Here is a 24395-nt window from a genome sequence, read left to right as displayed (position 1 = left end):
TTCTAGTGAAGGTGCCAAATGGAGACGGCAGTGTCAGCGGTGAGTCACAAGCTGGGCTGGCCCTAGCTTTATAGAGGAAGTGGATGGCTGGCAGGGAAGTGGCGGGACTTGTTTCTCTTGTGCCTGGTTTGGTTTGGCTCAAACTTTCTGACAGGCAACCTAATTATGAAATGATTATTTCAGCAACACCCAATCTTTTAAACATAATCAGAAGTATTGTTCAAAAAGCATTTGTATGATGAGGTCTTATAACATATTAGGCCAACTGCCCTATTTCAACTGAAGGTCATAATAATAGCGATGGGCCCATTTCTTCTTCTTGAATGCCATAGTTTTGGTTAATGGTTGTTTCTGTTCTCTGTTGCTAGTGAAAGGTAGGTGAGTAGCGTAAATTCCAGCCTGAAAATGCAGGGAAGGAAGAAGAAGAATGAAACTGTATGATTTTCAACTAGGAGAGTCTTCCAAAAATGAAGGGTGGACTTGTAACCATAGATCAGGTACTTTGGGTCAAACCTTTAAAAAGTTTTTAAATTGGATTTGAATAAATGTGCAATTAATTGTTACAGTTTTGAATTTTACTGTAGGTATCTTCCTTCCTTCGTGCAAACCACCCAGTCACATGACCCCCCCAGCCACACCCATCAAGCCACACCCACGTGTGAACCAGTAGTAAAAAAAAATTGAATTCCACCACTGAGTTGGGGGGCACTGAGGATCACTTTGTAGCACCAAGCGGGCGGTGGACTGAAGAAGTTTGGGAACCACTGAGTTAAATAAATAAATAGAAGAATCTAGTCCTACTTTTTGCTGACTTAGACTTGGTCTGTTTTGCTATCATTTATTCAGAATTTAGTTTCCTATCAAGTATAGGTTTTAATCACAATGAAATTTCCCAGGATTCCCATTTGATTAAGAACATTTCATAGGTTGTCATTGTTGATACAATCAGGACTATAATTTAGGAGATCAGGAGGTCCTGTGACCCAAAGCCAGTCATTTTCTCTCTACCCAAGGAAAGAGGAAATGCCAACCACTCTGGAAAATCCTTGCCAAGAAAACTGCCTTGGTAGTCTCTGAGAATTGAAAACAATGCAGGGAAAGATAAAAAATAACATGTAAATCATACATTCTGTTTGTATTATTTGGCTTTCTCAATTCTCTAATGTACATTAGCAATACCGTTGTTTGTTTCTCCCCCTTTTATAAAATCAGCGTTAATATCTATCATTTTCTTTTCATGTAGGGAGTTCCTATACATTTTAGTTAGATGTGAATAAGATATTATGTGACAGTTCTGAGTCTTATGTAGATAAACCTCTTCCAATTGTTGGCCACCCTGTCACTCTTCAGATTTGCTGGCATACTTTGGTTGCAATCTTTACACATTATTCTGATGCCTACCATAGATGGGTTTCACATCATTTTACCACCAGTTTGCTTAACACCGAAAATATGAGCATGCATGTCTTCTACCTATGTGCCCAGCCTTCTGCACATGCGCTTTGCTTGTATGTGTGGCTTGCACACATGCCACATAGCTTTAAAAATGTGGCTAAATAGGATGGCATAGCGCCAGTTGCCACTACTGGTTCGCCTGATTCAGTCCGAACTGGCTGAGTACCATCATTGACGCCTACATATTTCTACAGATTTTCATCAATTCCTGTAACATTCTCATTTGATAATTACCAGAATGTTGATCTAAGTTCATCTTCTTGGAAATAGGGAATATATCCTAATATACCCTGGATGTACAGAATTTCAATATTCTCCTTTATCTCTGATCTTCTTTGAAACAATTATTGCTTCTCCCTGGCATCCTACAACATAACAATTTGAATTTGGAAACTTTCTGTGCTCTGGTAGTTTGAACTACTTTCCTTGTTTTTCTATGTCTGTTGTCATATTGATATCTTTACAGATGTCATTGCAGTACTGCACCATGTCTCTTCTAATAGCAGTCTGAAAGTCTTCATTGAATTATTTCTTGATATCTTTGTGTTTCTTTATTTTAACTTCTGTATTGACAACTTCCACCATTTGTGCTGATATAGTTTCTTCTATTTTTTTATTTATCTATTATTACAGAAGTTGATATAATTCGCATTCTTACACTGGCTTTCTGTCCTAGCAATTGTGTGTTAATACCAGATGCCTCTTATTCAGAAAGTTGGATAGTAAACCCTTAAGCTAAATATTATTCAGCATAAAAAAGAGAATGACATTTTAATGTGGAAAGCAATTTCAGATATGGGTTCATTGATTCAGAAAATTGGTTTAATGCAAGTTATCAATATATTTTCTGGTGTCTTATACTTTGCTATTGTTTCCTTTTGTTTTCTGCCATAAGTTTATACAAAGTTTAATAATCACAAACAGCATTAAAACTTGCATTACTAATGAAGCATCAGTGCAATATTCTTCTAATCTATCCAGTTCTATTCTTGTTGAAGCTTCAGAAATAGCTTAGTGTAATGCTGAAAAAGAAGTTCACATATTTTAAAATAACATTTTAATTAAAATTAAACTGGCAAGCAATGCTATACTGAAATATCTAAATGTAATACATGCATAATTGCACTCAGAAGAGGGTTTATAAATCATATTATATAACTAAGTACATCAATGACATCATCATTCTTTGAACTGCAATACTGGTGTGATATTGTAATTGAAGGAAACCATTTAAAATTATTGAAATTAATTCATCATTAATAAAATTTATAAAGGAAACACTATAACATTGTACCAATCACTATCTCGTTATACATGTGTTATTTTTTGAATCTCTGGTACTGTGTATAGTCAAATCCACCCATGGTTCAGTCTCTGGACCAGTATCTCTCAGCAAAACTAAATTCACAAATTGTTATTAAAAAATAAAAGTAGCATAACATTTGGTGCATGCTTTTTTTTTATTCCTTGAAGAAAAGTTGAATATAATTTAGAAAAACAATGAAATGAAAATAGCAAATATACAGATTTGTGTGCATTAAATTTGTAGGCTTTGTTATTTTCCCCTAAATGAAATTATATTCTGTTTTCAATAAAAATCCCATTTATGGAGCATAATGGCCATAAAAGAGAAATGAGTAGCTTTAACTATTTAAGAGCACAGTGGAAACTCGGGTCATGACTGTAATCCATTCCAGGACTTCAGTCAGCACCTGATTCGTCATGACTGGAAGCAAGATGACTGTGCATGCATGCACACAAAATTGGTATGGAAGGGAAAATTGCTGTGGCTGTGATTGATCGCCACCCGATGATTTGTTCGTGAACAGAATGAAACATTTAGCAGATTTTTGGTCGACCACCTATTTGGTGTGTGGTCAGAAGCATTCGTGATCTGAGGTTCCATTGTAGTCTTCAGGCTACTGGCTTGCAGAAAGTTCATTATAAATATGTTGCTGCTAATGAAAAGATCTGCCAATTCTTAAATATTTCTGATATAAGGGAAGACATTATGTTCCTATCTATCTGTCTATCATCCTTTTGAGGGTGTACTCTTTATCTTAATAGTTGAAAATAATGAGGAAGAAGAATAAATTCAACAAATAATGACTAATTATATGTAATTTCTAAATTATACATTGTTTAAAATTTGTTCATTTAAATGTTTTACTAGATATTTCTGTATTAGTTAAAGGAAAAAGAAAATACAACATGAACTTTTGGAATCTTATATAATTCATATTCTTCTAAACAGGTGGCAGTCGTCTGATTTTCATCACTTATGATAGCAAAATACTAAATTGTCATTCTTTAGTGTTACTTTTGAACTCTGAAAATATCTTAACTATTCCTGTTTAGACATCTGAAAAAACCCCAATCAGGTCAAATTAGAATTTTTTAAAAAAACTGTTGATAAGACTATTCATATATCTTGAATTAGAATTTTCGATATGAAGTTGTCCTAAGATATGTTTCATATCTTAAGAATCTGCTTCTTGGGATTTTGCTAAAATATCCTGTTAATTTAGCCTGCCTTTAATTACATAATCACACACAGAGAAATTGGGACACTAGTTAATGTGTTATTTAAATTGGGACACTAGTTAGCATGGATATAGATTTTGTGATTTTTTTAATTCTAAAATATTTAAAATAATTAAAATATTCTCCTGGTTTTGCACATGTCAGAAAATGATACTAACTTAAACAAAGAAAATCATATTCTGATAATTTTCATAAAATTGTTTTTATTAAAAAGATGGATAAAAGCATGATGTACTGTATCTATCTTAAGAGCAACTATTCTTATAAGATTGTTTTTTTTTTAAAAAATGCTCTTATTGGAGGAACTCACTGAACAAGTCATTGGGAAAGTAAAAGATATTGACCTAACCTTATAGCTTTTAATATAGTACAATTTCTTTTTTCTTTTTAATGTCCTCCCCAGGCAGCCAAGGCCAGTTTCCACTCACACAGAATGTTACAGTTATTGAGGGTGAAACAGCAACACTGACTTGTAGAGTTGATCAAAATGATAACACCTCCCTCCAGTGGTCGAATCCAGCTCAACAAACTTTGTACTTTGATGACAAGAAAGGTGAATATACTTTTTTTTTGTCCTCAGTTGATTATTTAAATAATAATAATAATAATGTTACTGTTAAATAATGCTTGCACACTTACATTCTATTCTACATCATCCTCAGGCTAAAAAAAATGTGTAATTTGAACATGATTGTTTGATGTAAAAATTATAGAGTATTAATATTAATTTGAAAAAAAAGTTTTAATTGTTTCCTTTCTTCTCTGTTTTTACTGCTGACTAAAGATGTGACTGGGATCTGTGTTCACTAAGGATAGAGAATTAAGATTATAAGTATGGTTAAACATGTTAATACAGGTACAACACTTATTACCATGGGTTTCCATTCAAGAAAAAGGTAGAAATGTGAAGATGTCTGTTACGACATCACCATACAAAAATTGCAGCTTATGTCAGACATCAGGAGGTAACTGCATAATTATGGTGGTTGCATTATGACATAATTTAGCATGCCATGAACATGTGTCCATAAAAATAGCAAGCAGCCCCATTGTCAGTGGATCATCAGTGATGTATTTCAGAAGACAAAGTTGGCTTTTTTAGTCATTTGGTTAATTACCAGTTCTGCATTGTGGAAATATGGAGGAATACCTTTATCTTTGTACTGCCAAAATAAATGCTGCTTCAGTCTAATATCACTATTTGTAAGTACTGTACTCTCCTCCATTTGATCTGGGGATTTGCCATTTGCCCTACCAAGGAAAAATTGTATGTGCAATTATGCAGCTCTAAGGAGAGAAAGAGAGAGAGAGTGAAGAAATTTCATGCCTTGAATTTATATCTTGTATCTGATCTGAGAGAGATTTGGAGAAAGAATGAAAGAACAAAGAGAAAAAATAGCAGAAGAGAAGAGGAAGGGGAGGGGAAAGGAGGAATAGGAGGAAAAGTGTGATACAGAAATTCTTTCTATAAAGGAATATTATCCCTGATAAATAGAAGTTTGATACCAGTAAGTTTATTTTTTAAAAAAATATATTTTATTCATTTTCACATTCCATTTTACAATCACTTATATACAGAGTATTTGCTATAAAAGAAAAAAATAATAAAAAATAATAAAAAAATAAAATAAAAAGAAAACACAACTCATCATTCACAACCCCACCTGACACTTCCATCCTCCATACACCCCATCTACCCCCTCCAACTTTCCTTTCCTCCCTCTAACGCTCCCCTCCTACTTCCCTTTCCCCTCAAACCTTCCTTCTCCCCTTACTCCCAACACACCCTCCTTGCATTCCCCTTACTCCTTCCTTACTCCTCCCTCCTCTTTCCCTCTACCTCCCTCCTTGGTGTATTCCTTTATTCAAGTGTTGTTTATTATAATCTGATAAAAGTAAAATAAACCAAGGGAAAAAATTTTTTTTTAAAGAAAGAAAAGAGTAAAAAAAAGGAGAAAAAAAAGAACAACCGTATATAAGTGCATTCTTGTTCTTATGAGACTATGTTAACACCCACCCACCCACCCCCCAAAAATCCCCATCCCTACTCCTCCTGACTTCCAGGGCCACACCTGGCACTGCCTTCTATCTAAAGTATCTTATATTCATATGGATTAAAAATAAAAATAATATATTAAAGGAAAAAAAAACCAAAAAAAAGAAAGAAAAGAACAAAGAAAAAAGAAAAAAAAGAAACTCTTTGTGTTAAGCTCAGCCCCCCATCTTTATCTATGCTTAAATAGTGTAAATCATTCTATCTATATTTTATTCTCGTCTCTTGCTTCTTTGTTATTTACCCCGACCTCCTGTAGACTCTCCCGTTCCTCTTCCTTAACCTTGTATTCAGATAAACATTTATCCAAATTTATAAAATAATTTCACCAAGCTTTCCCTTCTAATAAAATTAGATAGCATAGATCATTCCACATATTCAAATAATACTTTCAACAAAAATCAGTTACCTTCCGTTTTAAAATTATCTCATCCAGCTTTCCCTTCTAACAGAATTTAAACAACATAAATCATTCTGCATTCATTTTACATATATACATTCAGTATCACCCCACCAATATACGTAAATCATTCCGCATGCATTTTACCCTCATCCCTTGCTTCTCTAATATTTGCCACTATCAAATTTATGCAAGCATTAGTTTAAAATCTAGCTCAAAATAATTAGTTTCAACAAAAAATCAGTTTACCTTCTATTTTAAAATAATCTCTTCAAACTTTCCCTTCTAACAAGATTTAAACAGCATAAATCATTCTGCATGCATTTTACATATATACATTCAGTATCACCCCACCAATAAGTTCCCCTTTTTCTGCCGGAGAGAGGTCGCAAACCCCCATTCAATCCACAACTTTGGTGAATATTTTAGAATGTCTAAATCCTCAAACTCCGCTTTTCTGCTTCTCCGAGGGAGGGGGAGCTACCCCCTCCATCTTGCAGCCATGTGGTCTGTTGCTTGCCTTCTCCTTCGGCTTGTCTCTCCTCTTTTCCAAGTGAATCAGGAAGTCCCGCCTTCAAAGTCTTGTAATAGAAATCTCGAGCCTCCGAAACAGAATAAGACGAAGTTTTTGATTCTCAAATGTGACCGTAATGCCGGCTGGGGCCTCCCATCTATATTGAATCTGTTGATTTCTAAGCTCTTTAGTTAAGAAGGTATAGTCCCTTCTTGCCTTTAACATCTGGAAAGGTATTTCTTTGAAGACAATCAAGTTCTGGCCATCAATTCTCAAACTATTATTGTAAATTTTTGCACGATCGCGTTTCTGGATTCTTTTGTGGAGAAATATATAATTATGTCCCTCGGGAGCTGTCGCTGTTCCGCTACCAACGAATTCTGGCGATAGATTTTCCGAATCTGCCAATCAAGGTTAAGTCCCGGGCTTCCCACCGCATGGCTGAGGGCTTCAACAAAGGTCTGTTTCAAATTCTCTCGCTCCTTTTCGCGAAATCCTCTGACTCTTATTGCGAATGCCTTCTTATTAAAGTTTATCATAACGAGCTGTTCCTGAGTGTCTCTAATTTTTTTGTTGTAAAATTTGAATATTAGTAGTCAAATTAGAATTAGCCTCCTCCAAACTTTCCAATTTATTCTCTATTTCCGCGGTATAATCTGACAGGGCAGACACGGCTGCAAACGTATTCACCTTCATTTGGTCAATTTTAGACTTTAAATCACCATATAGCTCGAATACAAATTCCTTAATTTCTTGTTTAAAATCATTAAAGATTTGAAAAAAAAATTCCTGTGTTAAGAATTCTCCAGTAGAGGGCGTAGGAGACAAGGGCTGCGATTCCAGTATAAATTCTTTAAATTCCTTCACAGATTCTTTAGGCACATTTGTAGAGAGACGCTTCGATTTTGACCTGGGTGCCATTATAAATCAACAAATAAACAGTGCTTTCGCTCCCCTCTGTTTCCAAAAAAACAAACAAACAAAAATTATTTTGTTAAGGAGCGGTCTGCAGGAAGGTTAAAACGGCTACGTACATCCCCTATCAGTCACCAACGGAGAGAAATCGCCATTTTGAAGTCCGTTTAAACAAAGAAGCCTCTAAGACGAATGGTGCTGGTATTTAAGATAGTAATAAAAGCATAAATCTCACAGGAGTGGGACCCGCCCGTATTAATCCTAGCTTCAAACAACTTTGCTTTGTCCTGGGGGGGGGGTCGCCTGTCTGGGGCTGCAAAAAAAGGCAGCTGAGAAGAACTGGCTGGAGATAAAAGCTCCGCTCACACTGGATCTAATCTCTGTCCACAGCCAAAAAAAAGGAGGGAGGCTGTGAATTACGAATAGACCCTAGCACACAGAGCTACTTCCTGCCCCTTTCTTAGCCAAAAAGGGGTGATATCTATGATCTTAATTAGATATACAGACCAGATCTCTGAGAGGAGCTCGGTTGAGCTCTCCTCGGCAACAGCCTCCGCCCCCCGGATCCGATACCAGTAAGTTTATTAATGTTCATTCTCCCAAACAACACAATTTTCTTTCCAAATATATGGGTACATACAGTATTTCTTTATTTAAACCTAATCATTCTAATAGTCTAAGTATGGAACTAACCTATCAAATCTAACTTACCAATTGTGGAAAATCCATTTGTCCCATTAAAAAAAAAATAAGAAAAATTATAATTTACATGCCTTTGAAAAGAATTTCTGAGTTTTTGGTTTTGTTTAATGTTTTCTTTAATAATTTGTTATGCGATGATAAAGGAACATTTTTTCTTGTAACTGTACTAGTTTTATTCATTTATGTATGTGTTGTTAAATTTATTTGCCACCTATCTTACTATGAAGCTGTTCTAGGTAGTTTACAACAATGAAAATAAATGTAAAATTAACAGTAGAAAAGTATTGGAAGAACAGAATAAACAATTACAAAGGAAATAATGAGAACACAGTGATATGAGAATAAAAGATGGGTGGGTGTGGAAGCAGGGAGCAAGGGTGGTGGTGGGATTTACTATCAATGTAATAACCATCTCCAGGGTGGTACTCCCACATTGTTAGTCAATATTCCTACAATGTTATTCAGTAGTTGTGGAGGACTGTATTTCCATTCATATACAGACATATATAACTGTAAATTATTAGAACAATATCAATATACCCACTTAATATGCTATGATTTTTCTTACATCCTTTTTTTTAATAAAGCATTTCTTCCTGACTGGTGTGCATATATGCAATAGAGCTCATTAAAACTGTTCTGTAGGGAGAACAAGGCAGGCAGGAACTGAGGCAAGGCAGGTTGAAAGCTAACAACAACCTTTATTTAACGTTAACAAGGCCAAAAGCAAGGCAAACCACGAACCAGAAAACAGCAACATTTGACAGCTGACAGATCTTTTATACAGGAGCTGTCAGATGCTGAAACCAATAGAACGGCTCCATTCTCCCCACCAGCTGGCTGCTCGCGTCTTAGCCAATCAGGAGCCAGCAGTGCCTTTCAATGGCATCGTAGCCCTGAGGACTTAACAAAACTAATAGCTTTATAGTAGTTCACATGTTATGATGTCCAACTTCTGGAACAGTATCCCAGCCCCAACTTTGCTATCCTTTCCACAGGGCTTGAAGACCTCTTTCTTTCCACTGGGCCCTAGGATATGTTGGTGTACATTTTTCAGAATGAGTTCTGTCAAGATGGTTTATAATACACCTTTCACTAGAGATATTTTTTTAAAAATGGTACTTCACAAAGTTATTATTGAGTTGGGCAACCTTAGAAACCTAATAAGTTAATTCTGTTCGATTTTAAACAAAACCTTATATCTTCATAGAATTGCATTTTTCCTAATTGCATACTGGTAATTCTAGTTGCATTTTATTGAATTAATTAATTACATTGATTATGGTTACCCGTTCCAATAAATTATGGGTAGCAAAATGCACAATTTAAACAAAAAATAAAATAAAATGCAGTATCCTGGACTGAAGCAACAATAACAATAAAAACATAACAAGGATTCCACAACATATGAACAGAACTAAATCTTAAGAATTTTCTAGAACCTTAAGAGACTGGGTGCCATTTGTAATTTTAGGGGATGCTTTTCCAGAGAGCATGGATAAAAATCTTTAGTGTCCAAATATAGTGAGTGGATCTGGAATAGTTCCATTATGCCAAACATCTGAACAATGGGAACCAGTAGAGCCTTAAGTAGGCAGTTCCTCAAATATCCAGGCTCTATTTTAAATCCTGACTAACTCTTATGTTTAGGTTGTTTGCTTGTTTGTTCTGGTATATACAATATAATATTACTAAGAGAAAATACAGGAAAAGAATCAGAAAGAAAGAAAAACAAATTTATAAGCTTATAATAGTAAAATGTCAAAGTGACATTGGATCATTGAAATTGTCAAGGTGACATTAGATCATTGCTGCATACCGTACTATGATTTGGGTTGGGTTCTTGTGCTAATTTGAAATTTCAAAGACATTATTAAGGTCAAATTAATATTCAATAAGTAACTAAAATTGCCAGTATAAAACATCAGGTTATATGGGCTAAAGAAAAGAAAATAACTATTACTTACAAAATAGATTTAGGTTTTATCTTATTTTGATTCCACCGAGGAGTGGAATAAAGCAGCCTGGATTTGCCTCTTTGTCTGTTCAAATCCAAAACAGACCCACAATGCATCATTTTTAAGGTAGAATAAGCCTGGCAGAATCTCTGAAATTAAATATGCAAATATGGATTTTGGCAAATCCTCAGTTTGAATTGGTCAGTACCAAAGCTCAGTAATTAATTTTATACCAGTATAAAAATAGAATGTTCAATAAGCATTTTGTACTTTGAACAATACACATTGCAGAACGACAGTGAAAAACAAGTATAATTACTCATGTTACCATAAGTGTTCAATATTTATTTACAAGATTTGTACAGCTGCATAACTCATGTAGTTGTTACTCTGGGTGTTATACATCAAATAAGCATCTCCTAAATAACATTGCAAATACAGTATCACCCCAAAACAAAACAAAAAATATGTTTTTTTTTAAATCCTAGAGAATGAAAGAAGTCAGGGCTATCCTATTATAAAGAAGGGGGCAAACCATACTAAAGGACAGATAACACACAAGAAAGACACTTCCTAAGTCCCATCAAATGATATTGTCTTAAGAACAAACTTAATTCATATCTAATCAATAAGAACATGTAAGATGGGCAGAAATAATCAGAGACAAGTGGTCCTGCATAGTCTATAGATTTGTGTTTCATGGGTAATGATAATGATAATCAACACCATAAATGGTATTGAGAAGCCTGCAGCTCCCAAAGTAGTAGTACTACATGGAAATTACAACACTAACCGAAGAACCCTAGAAAAAGGTAGAAAACCATCACAGCAATATGCTTCTCCCTCAGTCCCTAAGCTGGCAAGAAGGATACCAGGGATCACAAAATAGCTGTCAGAAACACAATGCAAGTATAATTAAACAAGTTAATGTAATTGCTCAATATCTATTTATTTAGACTCAACAGCTTGGGTAAATATAGTTCTAAATATTAAATATTCCATCCCCAAATTATATTGCACCTAAAAACCAAGCAAATCCCCATCCCACCCACTAACAGCTCCAAGTACCCTCTACATTTTATCAGAATCAACAGGCTCAAACATATCCAGCATGTTTAATTTTTAACTTAATAGTAATAATAAAGAATAACTTTATTCTTCAGATCCTGAGATTAATTTCTCTGACCACCTGTAAATGTCCAGCTCCTCTTTCCCAGAAAAGATGAGGTCACTTTGAGCAAGGGCATTGGCTAGCAAACATTGAGGTACTGTAGAAAGTATTCCTTTTGAAAGACTCTTACCAGTATTGTTAATTATCATAAATACATAGGAGATTTAATATATTAATGTATTTGTGTGTGCCACAGTAGTGATACAAGATTGAGAAAACATAAAACAATTTGTTTATGTTTTCCCCTGAAAAGAACAGGAGGAATGGAGAATGAGTTTAACTGGCACGTCTTTCTATTTTTCGCAGAAAATCCCAAGCACATAGCATTTAGTTTGCACCAGTTAATTTGTTTGATTAAATATTTAGCAGTACTTTATATAGTATTGTTTTTAGAAAATTAGTGACAGCCCAATGCAGAAAAGGAAAACAAAGGAACTTAACACACACAGTAGCTATAATGAAGAATGACTCTGATGTCTGTGTCTTCAACATGTGAATCAAATATGTACAGATCTTAACTTTCTTGTAATGTTCATTCAATATGTGAGAAGTATTTTGCAGATAGTCATCCCTTGGTGATTCATCATAAACAATGTTATGCAAGTGCAATTTCAGGTTCACATACCACTCTTGTGCAGCTGTCAAGTTATTAACATGTAAGTAGAGCTATGATGCTTCAGATTTAACTAATTCAGTTCTTGCTCTAAATGCTTCACAGAAAATGTTTTCATGACTTCCTATTTTTTCAAAGGAAACATATCTTGGAATATTTAAGGATATCAGCATCTACTTCAATATCTTTTAATATAAATAATGTCTGATTAGCATAAAATTGGCAAGTTCCTCAAATAACCAGGCTCTATTTTGAATCCTGACCAACTCTTATATTAAAAAAACCCCTAAAGATTCTTTGTTTGTTTGTTCTGATATATACAATATAACATTACTTATAAGAAATACAGAAAAAGAATCAGAAAGAAAGAAAAACAAATTTATCAGCTTATAATAGTAAAATGTCAATGTGACTTTAGATCATTGAAATTGTCAAGGTGACATTAGAGCATTGCTGCATACCGTACTATGATTTGGGTTGGGTTCTTGTGCTAATTTGAAATTTCCAAGACATTATTAAGGTCAAATTAATATTCAATAAGTAACTGAAATGGCCAGTATAAAATATCAGGTTAGATAGGCTAAAGAAAATAAAATAACTAATACTTACAAATAATGTTTTGTCTTATTTTGATTACATTGAGAAATAGAATAGAAAGAAATTTAGGAATATTTAAGGACATTAGCATCTACATCAATATCTTTAATATAAATAAAGCCTGATTAGAATAAAATTGGAAGGAAGTGTTGAAATTAAAATTACAAAACAAAATACTTACAATTTGTTTCATTTGGTGAATATATTAGGGTTTTTTGTAAGATATAATTGTATTGCTTATTTTTATATTTTAGCAATGAAGTATTTTATTATGACAATAGTTAACAGAGGCATGGTGAGTCATGATGTATTAAGAAAATATGCCAGAATTTGTGTTCTGTTTGCATCTGGTGTTTGTGAAACAGAACTTCAATGAAAGTGAATGTTAGGAAATAGTAACATTTTTGAATGTGAAAATATCTGCTGTCTATGGATTAAAATATCGAGTTTTTACAATATCTTTGTGGTCATCAAATTTCCTTAAAATGTTTCTTTTTGTTTTCAAAGTTTTAAACATATTTGGAATGGTTCCTCATCCATATATCAATTAGAAATAAATAGAACGAAGAATTATGCAATAGATATGCAACTTTATAGTAGCTTGATTTGTGCTTGTTTTAGTAGAAATGATCATATAAACATTTCTATTTGAATGTTCCAGATTACCCATCTCACTTATGTTGCAATTGTGATCCTGGCTTCCTTGAAGGCATGGTGTGGTTATCATGACTTCCTGCAGAGAAAAAGACACACCCACACAGCTTATATTAATAGGCTTTTATAGACATTGTCTGTAGGGAATCAATGTGTTTGGAATCAGAATGGTTGCTTTTAGGACGCAACTGGAATACTTACATGTTAAGCATAATAACAGCTAAGTGGGGTTCCTATTTGTTCAGAAAGATAATAGTTAAAATAGTCAACTAGATCAAAACACTTGAGTTTTGTAATTCCAATAGACACATTTACATTTTTGGTCTTTTGTTTAAATCAGTAGGATTGCCAAGGGAGCTACTCTCAATTTTCAAAAACAATATTTTTTTTCTATTTTAGATTGTTTTTGATTTATTAAAGCTGAAAATATTTTTATTAGTTCTGAAGAAATAATTTACTTACTGAGAAAAATAATGGTGATTATAGGTATTAAATATGAAACGGTTTTGAATAGATCACCTGAACTAGATTCACAAACATTTTCTTAGAAAGAAGGTAATAATAATGATTAAAGGAGATTCAGTTTTCATCTTTTAATATCATTGTATGAAATTGAAATATTGTAACAAAATTGCTCAGTTATTTATATATTGCATTACAGATTTTAAATAGTGCCAAATAAAATAAAGTCAACAAAAACTGAAGGATACAAGTGTTCAGAAGTTTTTTTATATTTTGAAAATCAATTTTAGATAGAGACGGAACACAGATGATACAGAAACAGATGATAAAAGTATGGTATTCAAATATATTTCTCTCTCTCTTGGACAAATATATATCCCAATTCCTATTTACATGACAAATATTTGCAGAAATATTTCTCATGTCAATATAAGAATATATTAAAAATGGTGCATACTATTATAATGAGTTTATATAACACTCTGTATAGTATTACACTGAGATTTTTTTCTGGTATATTTTCTCTTTTCAATATTTTCTTTGGTAGAAAATATTGCTTTGTTTTGTTTTTATTTATTTTTTTCCACATAGGAAAAGTAAAGTTTAGGTAAATTAATCACCAGAAAATTTGTGTGAATGTCAGATCATTCACAGCACACCTACAGAAGGTTGCCTTCCTATGAGTCATTTAAATTAATCACAAACCATAACTTCCTGTCAAGGAGTTTTGCCAAATAAGGATAAAAGCAGCCAGGAAAGTAGTATAACATCTAATGTATAATGAAAATAAGGTATAACAAGGGAAGAAATCTTTAGAAAAAGCTATGCAATCACAGTAAAATTGTGATTTAGATAAAATAAACTAACAGATAAATGTAACTTCTGGTGAACAGTGTTAGACTGAATAGTGTTCCAAATAAGCTGAACCAATTATTGTGGCTAAGAACAAGGAGTCAGTGAGCAGATTGGTTCTTTCAACTCTCTCCAAACAAGAGAAGATGCAAGATTGTCCAAGCCATGCTTCATATGTTTGCTTTCATAAGAGGCTGCAAGGCAGTGGTCTATGGAGGATGTGAGAATAGGAGCTGCCATACTTTTTTTGGAGCCTTCAAAGGACAATAAGTTTGCGCAGTCTTTGCTAATCACATTTTGGAAATTGCCTATTAACTACTTTAAAAATGTTAGACACCTTCAAAACAACAAGGCTAAAAACATTGAGTGACTACTTTTAATATTTAATATAATAAAATAAAATTGTTTCTTTAAAACCTTGAAAAATTAAAAAAAAATAGAAAAAGCAAGGCAAAATTTGGATTACAAAAACAATTAAACAGATTAAGAACTCTGAAAATTTTGAAATTTAAGACTGAAATTAATTCTAAATATTTTTGTGTAAGAGCTATTTTCAGTACTGGAAACATAACAAAATATATAACAAAATAAGCAAATTATAATGATGTTCAGAGACACTTTTGAGGAATTGCACCAGGACTTTGAATTATTGGGTTGTCTTTTCTTAGGAACAGTCTGCTCTCAAATAAAGCTGTAATAGAAGGGATTTGCAATAAGATCTATCTGAGAATGTGAACAAGCATTTGTCCTTAGACATATAAAACAACTGATGAGGCTTTAAAAATTAATTAGGAAACAAGAATGCCAATCCTAGAGAGTAATTGAATACTTCCTTCTTGGTGGACTTAGAAAAGTGACTTAAAGTTTTGAAGAAATTCAAGAAAAGAATCAACATTTATCTGAATGGATTAAAGAGCAAGATTGTTTTAAAGAAAAGGAAGGAACACCATATTCAATTAAGATTAATTGGAATTGAATATGTTATTATTTTGGATGGTTCTTTATGGACATGCTGACATCTGGATTGGAAAAAATGCATTATTTTAACCTGCTCCATCACTTTAGCCATTGTCTAGCCACTGCAGGATGAAGGCCTCTTCTGCATGTTTCAACCAATACGGTCTTGGACTTTCTTTTACCAATTGGGCAGGAGTGGGTTCCTGTACTGGTTGGTTCTGATTCACTGTGTGTGTGCTTTGTGCACACTGCACATTGCTTGTGCATGCGCAGTTGACTATAAATTGTTCTGCGCATGCACAAAAATATGCCGGCAATGGCAGAAGAGACCAGGGAACTGGTTCGGGGGCATGGCCAGCTTGGATCGCTTCCGGTTCTGTGATCCAAGTCAAATCACCACTACCGGTTCGGCCAAACTGAGCAGAACCATGAACAACCCAACTGTGCAATTGGGACCACAATAGTAAATAACTACCACATATAAGCATGCAAGAAGGTAACAGCATTCCTCATATTTAGTTTCTTCATATGTTCTGTGCTATGACATGATGTCATGGTCACATGACTGTGAAAACATCTTTATTCAATGCTGGCTTAAGAAAGGGAGATGAACACTGCCCCTTATAGTCAGTCACTTTACTTAAGAAGCTAAAACTCACAAAGACATCTTTATCTTTACCTTTTTTTTTAATTTCTGAGGGGGGAAATGCTATGAAAAAAATATTTCCAATCATTATGTGCAGATTATATTACATATTGACCAGTTTTCATAGAAATAACAACTTAATTATCAAGGTACTTTGTTTGCTTCTTTGTTTAAAAATTGGAAACACCGTAGGCTGTTGTGCTAAATAATATACACTATATACACTATAAAGATCAAACTAATTACATATTGAATCATTGTCCCTGAAAAAAGGAAAATATATTAGTGTATTATCAACTTTATTGGCTATGATACCAAACTGAGAATTCAGTTCACACATTCTGTAAACTCATAATATTGTTTATTTGATTTCTGTTAAGTGTATTGTGGAAACCAAGCCAATTTTGGTTTATTCAATACGTGTTATATCAACCATGGCTTATTGCAGCATATGTCATACTTTGCAATATTAGACCCGCTATAATAATGAACAAATTTGACCATACCCCAAATAAATAATAAAATAAAAATGTAATAATAAATAATAAAAATCAAATGAATTACTGAATATAATTACTACTATAATACAAGACCTGGCAATATCTAAGAAAAGGAATGTTGAAGAAAGAGAGAGAGAGGCTATTCTGGATGCACAAGACCAAGCCTTACGAACAAATACATACAGAACCAGAATTGAAAGGACAACAATAGATAGCAAGGAAATAAGCTGAAGAAACAGTGGACTACCTGCTTATATGCTACAAGAAGATTGCAAAGACTGATTACTGGCATGACAAAATATCAACCATGCTGTATTGGAAAATCTGCAAGAAATACTATTTGCCTGGAAGAACTGGAATTTGCCTGGAAGACCATAAAATAGAGATAGTAACACAGTAGAAAATGAAGAGGCTAAAGTATTCTAGGACTTTAGAATTCAAACAGACAGGCATCTGCTGCATAACAAGACAGACTTACCAATTGTCAATTAGAAAAACAAAAAAGTCTGGATTGTGGACATGGCAGTGTCTGAAGCACAATAAAAGGAATGGGAAGACAGCAAATTACAAATACCTGCAAATAGAAATGGAATGACTGTGTAAGAAGCAAACAAAGGTAGTTCCAAGAGTAATTAGGAAGTTTGGGTGCAAACCCAAAACAACTGGATCACCACTTAAACACCATCGCCATTGGCAAATTCATCATCTGTCAATTGCAAATGGCAGCTTTCCTGAATGACAACATCTGGCTGACTATGTGATGAACCGGTGATAATATTACCTTCGGGACCACTTTCCAAGTAGGAATTGCTGCTCAACAATCTCAACAATTGATAAACCTCCTGTTGGTCAACCATATTCAGGCAAAGCAGTACTGACAAAATTTACTCCAGACTGTGCTTCCCATACTGCCTGTAAATGGGGAGGATTCCCTAGACAAAATAAGAGTAAAGTCTGTCAATTAAAAAAATATCTACTCCCCATTTGATAAATCCTTGATTAATATGAATCCATTTATCATACATGTAACTATTGAAACAATACAATAATTATTATCCTGACTTCACTAATTTCAACAATTTCAAATATTTATACAATTTCAACTTAATATTATTTAGAATCAACTAACTACAGCTTAGAAAAAAATCTACTCGCTCTTCCTCCCTCCCATTTGTCCATTCTTTTTTTCTTTCCTAATGATATTGATTGTCAGCTTCAAATTTCTGAGCTAAGGCTGGATCACACATAAAACTTCACAAGTTTTCTTTCATGCATTTCTATTTGGTTGGAAACTATCAAAATAAGTGAGTGATGATTGATGAAAAGATAGGTACGAATAATGTAGTCTGTCAAAATAAGAGTTTTACATCCCAGATCCTACTTTAAAATGTCCTGTAAGCAATACCATTATCCCAGATGTAAGTTATTTATTAATGGTTATCATAATATAACAATAATATATTTAATTGATGAGTCATACACAAGACCTAGGAATTTTTAAAACTGAAATATAAGATCTTTCTGTGGAAGCACTTTGATATTTCGTGTCAATCCTATTGTCTTCTGAGGTAATGACTTGAATCTAATTCAGAGTGTGTCATCCAGTACATAATTATCTTTGCACTAATATTCAAAAACAGAATGTGGTTGATTTTGTTTAACTTGACAGCCATGTTTCTCTGGCTCGATGAATGCTATCTGGCATTCTTTAGCTTCTCCTATTGCATCAGCTTTAATTAGTTTTTTATTGCTGTTAATTTCACAGTCTTTTCATTTAATAAATTACATCAAAATGCCTTAGTTTTTGTCGTATCAGGTTTAATTAGTTTTGTGGACTGCTTACTTGAGTTTTGATTTGGTTTGTTTGTTTTTTTTTTTTAAGGAACTTATTTCTGTCCTTCCCCCAGCAATATAGCCAACTGTTTCTTTTATGAAAACATTTTTCTGTTCATTGTTTTTCTTAATAAATTAACTTGCTAAAATCAGAATTAGTATCTACAGCACTAATATCGAGAAGTCCAGATACATTAAACAGAACTAATGGAAGGGGCTTTTCTTTTCTTTTAAATATTGTGTGATTGCCTTGATATAAAAAGTCTATGATATATGATTGTATCATTCATACATATACATATACATATATATGTGTGTGTGTGTGTACATACATACATACATACATACATACATATATATGGCATTTGTGCTGATAAATAAAAGCTCTTTGGGCATGTTTGGGCATACCAGGGGTTGTGACACAATGCATACACACACACACACACACACACACACACACACACACACACATATATAAATTATCCGAAAAATACAAGTTCCAGGTATAGTCCTAAAAGAAGAAACAGACATTGCGATATCCGAAATTTATTGCTCACTTAGCTTTTGTTAGCCTCTGCTAACATTGTCAGAGTGTAAACACTTCCATTAAAGAGATATCTGCCTTAATATAGGAATTAAACCTTCATCGAGGTGGTGCAGTGGTTAGAGTGCAGTACTGCAGCCACTTCAGCGTACTGTTAGCTGCAGTTCGGCGGTTCAAATCTCACCGGCTCAAGGTTGACTCAGCCTTCCATCCTTCCAAGGTGGGTTAAATGAGGACCCAGACTGTGGGGGCAATATGCTGACTCTGTAAACCGCTTAGAGAGGGCTGAAAGCCCTATGAAACGGTATATAAGCCTAACTGCTATTGCTATCGATTAATATGCCTGATGTAAAAACGACAAAGCTAATTACAGGTGGGAGGCGGGTGGATGGGTCTATCACTCACGCAATGGCCAAATTGATTAATGGTGTCTAAAGGCAGATATCTCTTTAATGGTAGTTTTTACACTCTGACAATGTTAGCTAACGAAAGCTAAGTGAGCAATATATTTTAAGTTCTGGAGATTGCAATGTCTGTTTCTTCTTTTATATATATGGTTGTCACATTAAATCATTAAAAACAATATAGATTGATATGTGGTACATACACATATAACAGACCAATCATACTGTCTGAGAGGGCAATAACTGAATAGCAATATAGTTAGTGTTTTCTGTATTTCTTTACGACTCTTAATGACTATCCAGATTTTTGCAGTCCTTAGATACCATAAGCCTACATCTTTGCAATAATGTATAGGATGTGGTATCTGTTACATTTTTTAAAAAAATAAAAGCAGAATCTCTTTCCCTGTCTTATAATTTGTCATAAGACTCAGGACTTTATCTATTAAATCTGGCATTTTTTATAGTTTTTGTGCATAAAACTAACTAGATTTTCCAATTCCATCAGTGGTTATAAGTAGACACTGGACAAATAGATAGCTGTATTTTTTCTTGTCTCCTTACTTTACACAGCATGAGTTCCTAGATATTAAATTACAACACTTTATCCCCATCAATGTAGTCAATAATCTCAGTAAATGAAATTTGCAGCCTAGAACATCAGGCAATTCACATTTATAGCCACAGAGTTAATGGCTTATTGTTATTCTGAACACTCTGATGAGATAATATTTTATTTTTTCTTGACCTCAAATTTGATCTTTGCTGTTTGCCCACAGTAACAGTATTTTTAAAAACTATAATGATATCTTAGATAGATATCATTCTTTGATATCTATCTATCTTTGCATTTCATCACATTTTTTTTTTCATTTTAGATGACTATACCTGTGAAAATAATAATGGTGTAATGTCCCTGATTTATTATTTTTTATTCTTGTGACATACAGATGCTGAATACAGGTCATATTTAGGCAAAGGTGAAGTTGTACAAAACTGACAAAAAACTTGTTGAATTTAGGATTTTATTTTCTCAAGTGAAGAATTAAAGGTGATAGAATTACAAGCAGTTATACAGCTTTTATCCAACATGCCAGTACTACAACAGTAAGTTAAATGCTTTGTTTTAAAATGGGGAGGGGCTTCTTTAATGTCCCAATCCTTTAAAAAATACAAATGTATGTATGTATGTATGTATGTATGTATGTATGTATGTATGTATGTATGTATGTATCAGTGATGGCAGAGCTGAGGATTATGCCCAATTCTTAGCGGACAAAATTGCTCGGTTTCGGTCGGACTTGGACTCCATCCCCGCAGTTCCAGCCGAGGCACAAGAGGATCAGGTGGAACATCTCTGGGTTGAGTTTCAGGATGTTACCCCCGGGGATGTGGACAAGGCCATGAGGGCTGTAAGTGCCGCCACCTGCGTACTGGACCCGTGTCCCTCATGGCTGGTTACTAACAGCAGTGAGGTGACACGAGGCTGGATCCAGGCGGTTGTGACCGCCGCTCTTCGGGAGGGGAACTTCCCCGCCGCACTGAAAGCGGCGGTGGTGAGACCCCTCCTAAAGAAGCCATCTTTGGATCCAGCTGTTCTTAATAACTATCGCCCAGTCTCCAACCTTCCCTTCCTTGGGAAGGTTGTTGAGAAGGTGGTGGCCTTTCAGCTCCAACGGTCCTTGGAGGAAGCAAACTATCTCGACCCCTTCCAGTCAGGCTTCAGACCCGGTTACAGCACAGAAACCGCTTTGGTCGCATTGACCGATGATCTCTGGAGAGCCAGAGATGGAGGACATTCCTCCATCCTGGTCCTCCTTGACCTCTCAGCGGCTTTCGATACCATCGACCATGGTATCCTTCTGCGACGACTGCGGGAGGTGGGAGTGGGAGGCACCGTGTTGCGGTGGTTCTCTCCCTACCTCTCGGACAGGTCGCAGTCGGTGTTAGTGGGGGGGCAGAGATCGTCCCCTAGGCCCCTAACATATGGGGTGCCTCAGGGCTCGGTCTTATCCCCCCCTACTATTCAACATCTACATGAAACCTCTGGGAGAGATCATCCGTAGGCACGGGATCAGATACCATCAATATGCGGACGATACCCAGTTGTATCTGTCCGCCCCGTGCCAACTCAATGAAGCGGCAGACGTGATGAACCGAGGCCTTGAGGCCGTTATGGACTGGATGAGGGTTAACAAGCTTGTGCTCAACCCAGAAAAGACCGAGTGGCTGTTGTGTTTCCCTCCCAAAGATTCGACCAATATTCCATCACTCAGGCTGGGGGGTCAAATTTTATACCCCTCAGAGAGGGTTCGCAACTTGGGAGTCCTCCTGGATCCACAGCTATCGTTTGACCACCACCTGACGGCTGTGACCAGGGGGGCATTCGCCCAGGTTCGCCTGGTGCGCCAGTTGCGACCCTACCTGAATCGGGAGGCACTCACAACAGTCACTCGGGCCCTTGTGACCTCTAGGCTGGAATACTGCAATGTGCTCTACATGGGGCTGCCCTTGAAGAGCATCCGGCGACTTCAGCTGATACAGAACGCGGCCGCGCGAGTGATTGTGGGTGCACCGCGGTTCACCCACATAACACCTATCCTCCGCAAGCTGCGCTGGCTACCTGTCGATCTCCGGATGCGCTTCAAGGTGCTATTAGTCACTCATAAAGCCCTGCATGGTAGTGGATCTGGATACTTGAGAGACCGCCTCCTGCCAATCACCTCCCTGCGACCAATTAGATCTCACAGATTGGGCCTCCTCCGTATTCCATCGGCCAGCCAGTGCCGGCTGGCAACCACAAGGAGGAGGGCCTTCTCAGTAGTAGCCCCGACCCTTTGGAACGAACTCCCCGTGGAGATTCGTACCCTCACCACCGTCCAGGCCTTCCGCACAGCCCTCAAGAACTGGCTAGCCCGTCAGGCCTGGGGACATGGATAGTTGCCCCTCCCGAATGATGAATGTATGTTGCTTATTACTTTTATTATATGTGTCTATGTCACTGTTTGTACTTCCCCTCCCTGATTTTATGTGAGCCGCCCTGAGTCCCCTCAGGGAAAAGGGCGGCCTACAAATGTTAATAAAATCTAAAATCTAAATCTAGACTTCTGGTTTGCTCAGAGGGTCATTTTGACTGCTTCGGAGGCTTCAGGGAAGCCTGCAGGTCCCTGAAGCCTCTGGAGGCTTCTGGGGGGCGGGGGAGGCTGTTTGCGCCCTCCCCAGGCTTCTATAAAGCCTCTGGAGCCTGGGGAGGGCGAACAAAGCATGCAAAAAATGGGAGGAGCACCAGTAGTGCACGCATGCACACTGGGGATGGTCGCACATTGCATTATGGATGCATCCCACCCACACACGACCCCCTGCGCTCCCTCCATTTTTAATTCAGCATGTCATATGTTTAAATCCTGCTTCTTCAAACTTAAAAAAACACCTTTGGCATTTTGAGATGAGTATGTAGCAAGATACATATAAAAATTGACAAATAGAAATGGCAACAGTAATTATATATAATTATATCTTGTGACGAGCCTAATGACAGAGAGTGGAAGTGTGACCTTCCTCCCATACTTGGGCATACCAGGGGTTGTGACTTTAAGTATATATATATATATATATATATATATATATATATATATATTATATATATATATATATATATATATATATATATATATATACTTAATATATATCCATCCATCCATCCATCCATCCATCCATCCATCTCTATCTATCTATCTATCTATCTATCTATCTATCTATCTATCTATCATTACTGTTGCCATTTCTATTTGTCAATTTTTGTTCTCATACCCTTATTTGCATCGCTTTTTTTTTGCTGCTTTAAAAAAAAATTAAATGAGTTAGAACGATCAGTCCAGATAGGCTCACTGTTACTACTGACAATTCCTGAATGATGTTCTAATAATAGAACCAACTCTATTGCTTGCAAGTTTGGTCATAGCGGACAGATATATGCTAGAAATAGAAGCAATAACACTGTTACCATGTAAATTATTTTATTCTCCTTGCTTTACTGGTCTTAAAATGTCATATAGCTAATTATTAAATTATCATTTTATAGGAAAAAAAACAGTAATTTCTCTGAGGCCATCTACTGATTCTAATTGAGCAGGCATTCAGGTGTACAAAGCCTAAGTAAAATTTATTTCACCAATTGCTTCTTTTATTATGCTTTATAAAGCCAAAAAGATTGCCATTTTGAGGGATAACATACTTATACTTTCACCTTTAATAGCACTTACAAATTTAAACCAAGTAACATGCAAGACAAATCTATCTAAACAAACATAAGAGTTTATCTAGTTCATTTAGCAATTATTAATGAAAAAAAACCTAATTTTGCAACAAAATAAATTACAATGCCTTCAACTTTTACCTAGGGAAAATATAGTACTTTCATTTATTAAGTATTTAAAGAAAATAATTTGAATAAACTATTTTTTTTAAAAAAAATCTGAATTTTATATTTGTAAAGGAAGTCTCTTTACCCCTATGAAAATATAAGCTACTTATCTGCCTTATATATTTTTTAAAATGGACATTAAAAAAATGAATTCACATTTTTTCCCTGAACAATTGGAAGATAACTTCTTTTTGTTAT

General features: G+C 35.2%; 1 protein-coding gene across 1 annotated transcript in view; it reads left to right on the top strand.

Annotated features, from left to right (window-relative positions):
- The first annotated feature begins 427 nt into the window (after positions 1–427).
- CADM2 (cell adhesion molecule 2) overlaps positions 428–24395 on the top strand; it is a 142401-nt gene continuing 118433 nt past the window's right edge. The window contains exons 1-2 of the mRNA XM_032219799.1: positions 428–497; positions 4403–4552. Coding sequence (XP_032075690.1) covers positions 428–497; positions 4403–4552 — 220 coding nt within the window. The remainder of the gene's footprint in view (positions 498–4402; positions 4553–24395) is intronic.

The sequence above is a fragment of the Thamnophis elegans genome, chromosome 6 (genome assembly GCF_009769535.1).
Source record: "Thamnophis elegans isolate rThaEle1 chromosome 6, rThaEle1.pri, whole genome shotgun sequence".
NCBI classification, from domain to species: domain Eukaryota; kingdom Metazoa; phylum Chordata; class Lepidosauria; order Squamata; family Colubridae; genus Thamnophis; species Thamnophis elegans.
The sequence above is the reverse complement of the archived record's forward strand: the minus strand, read 5'-3'. Positions and strand labels throughout refer to the sequence as shown.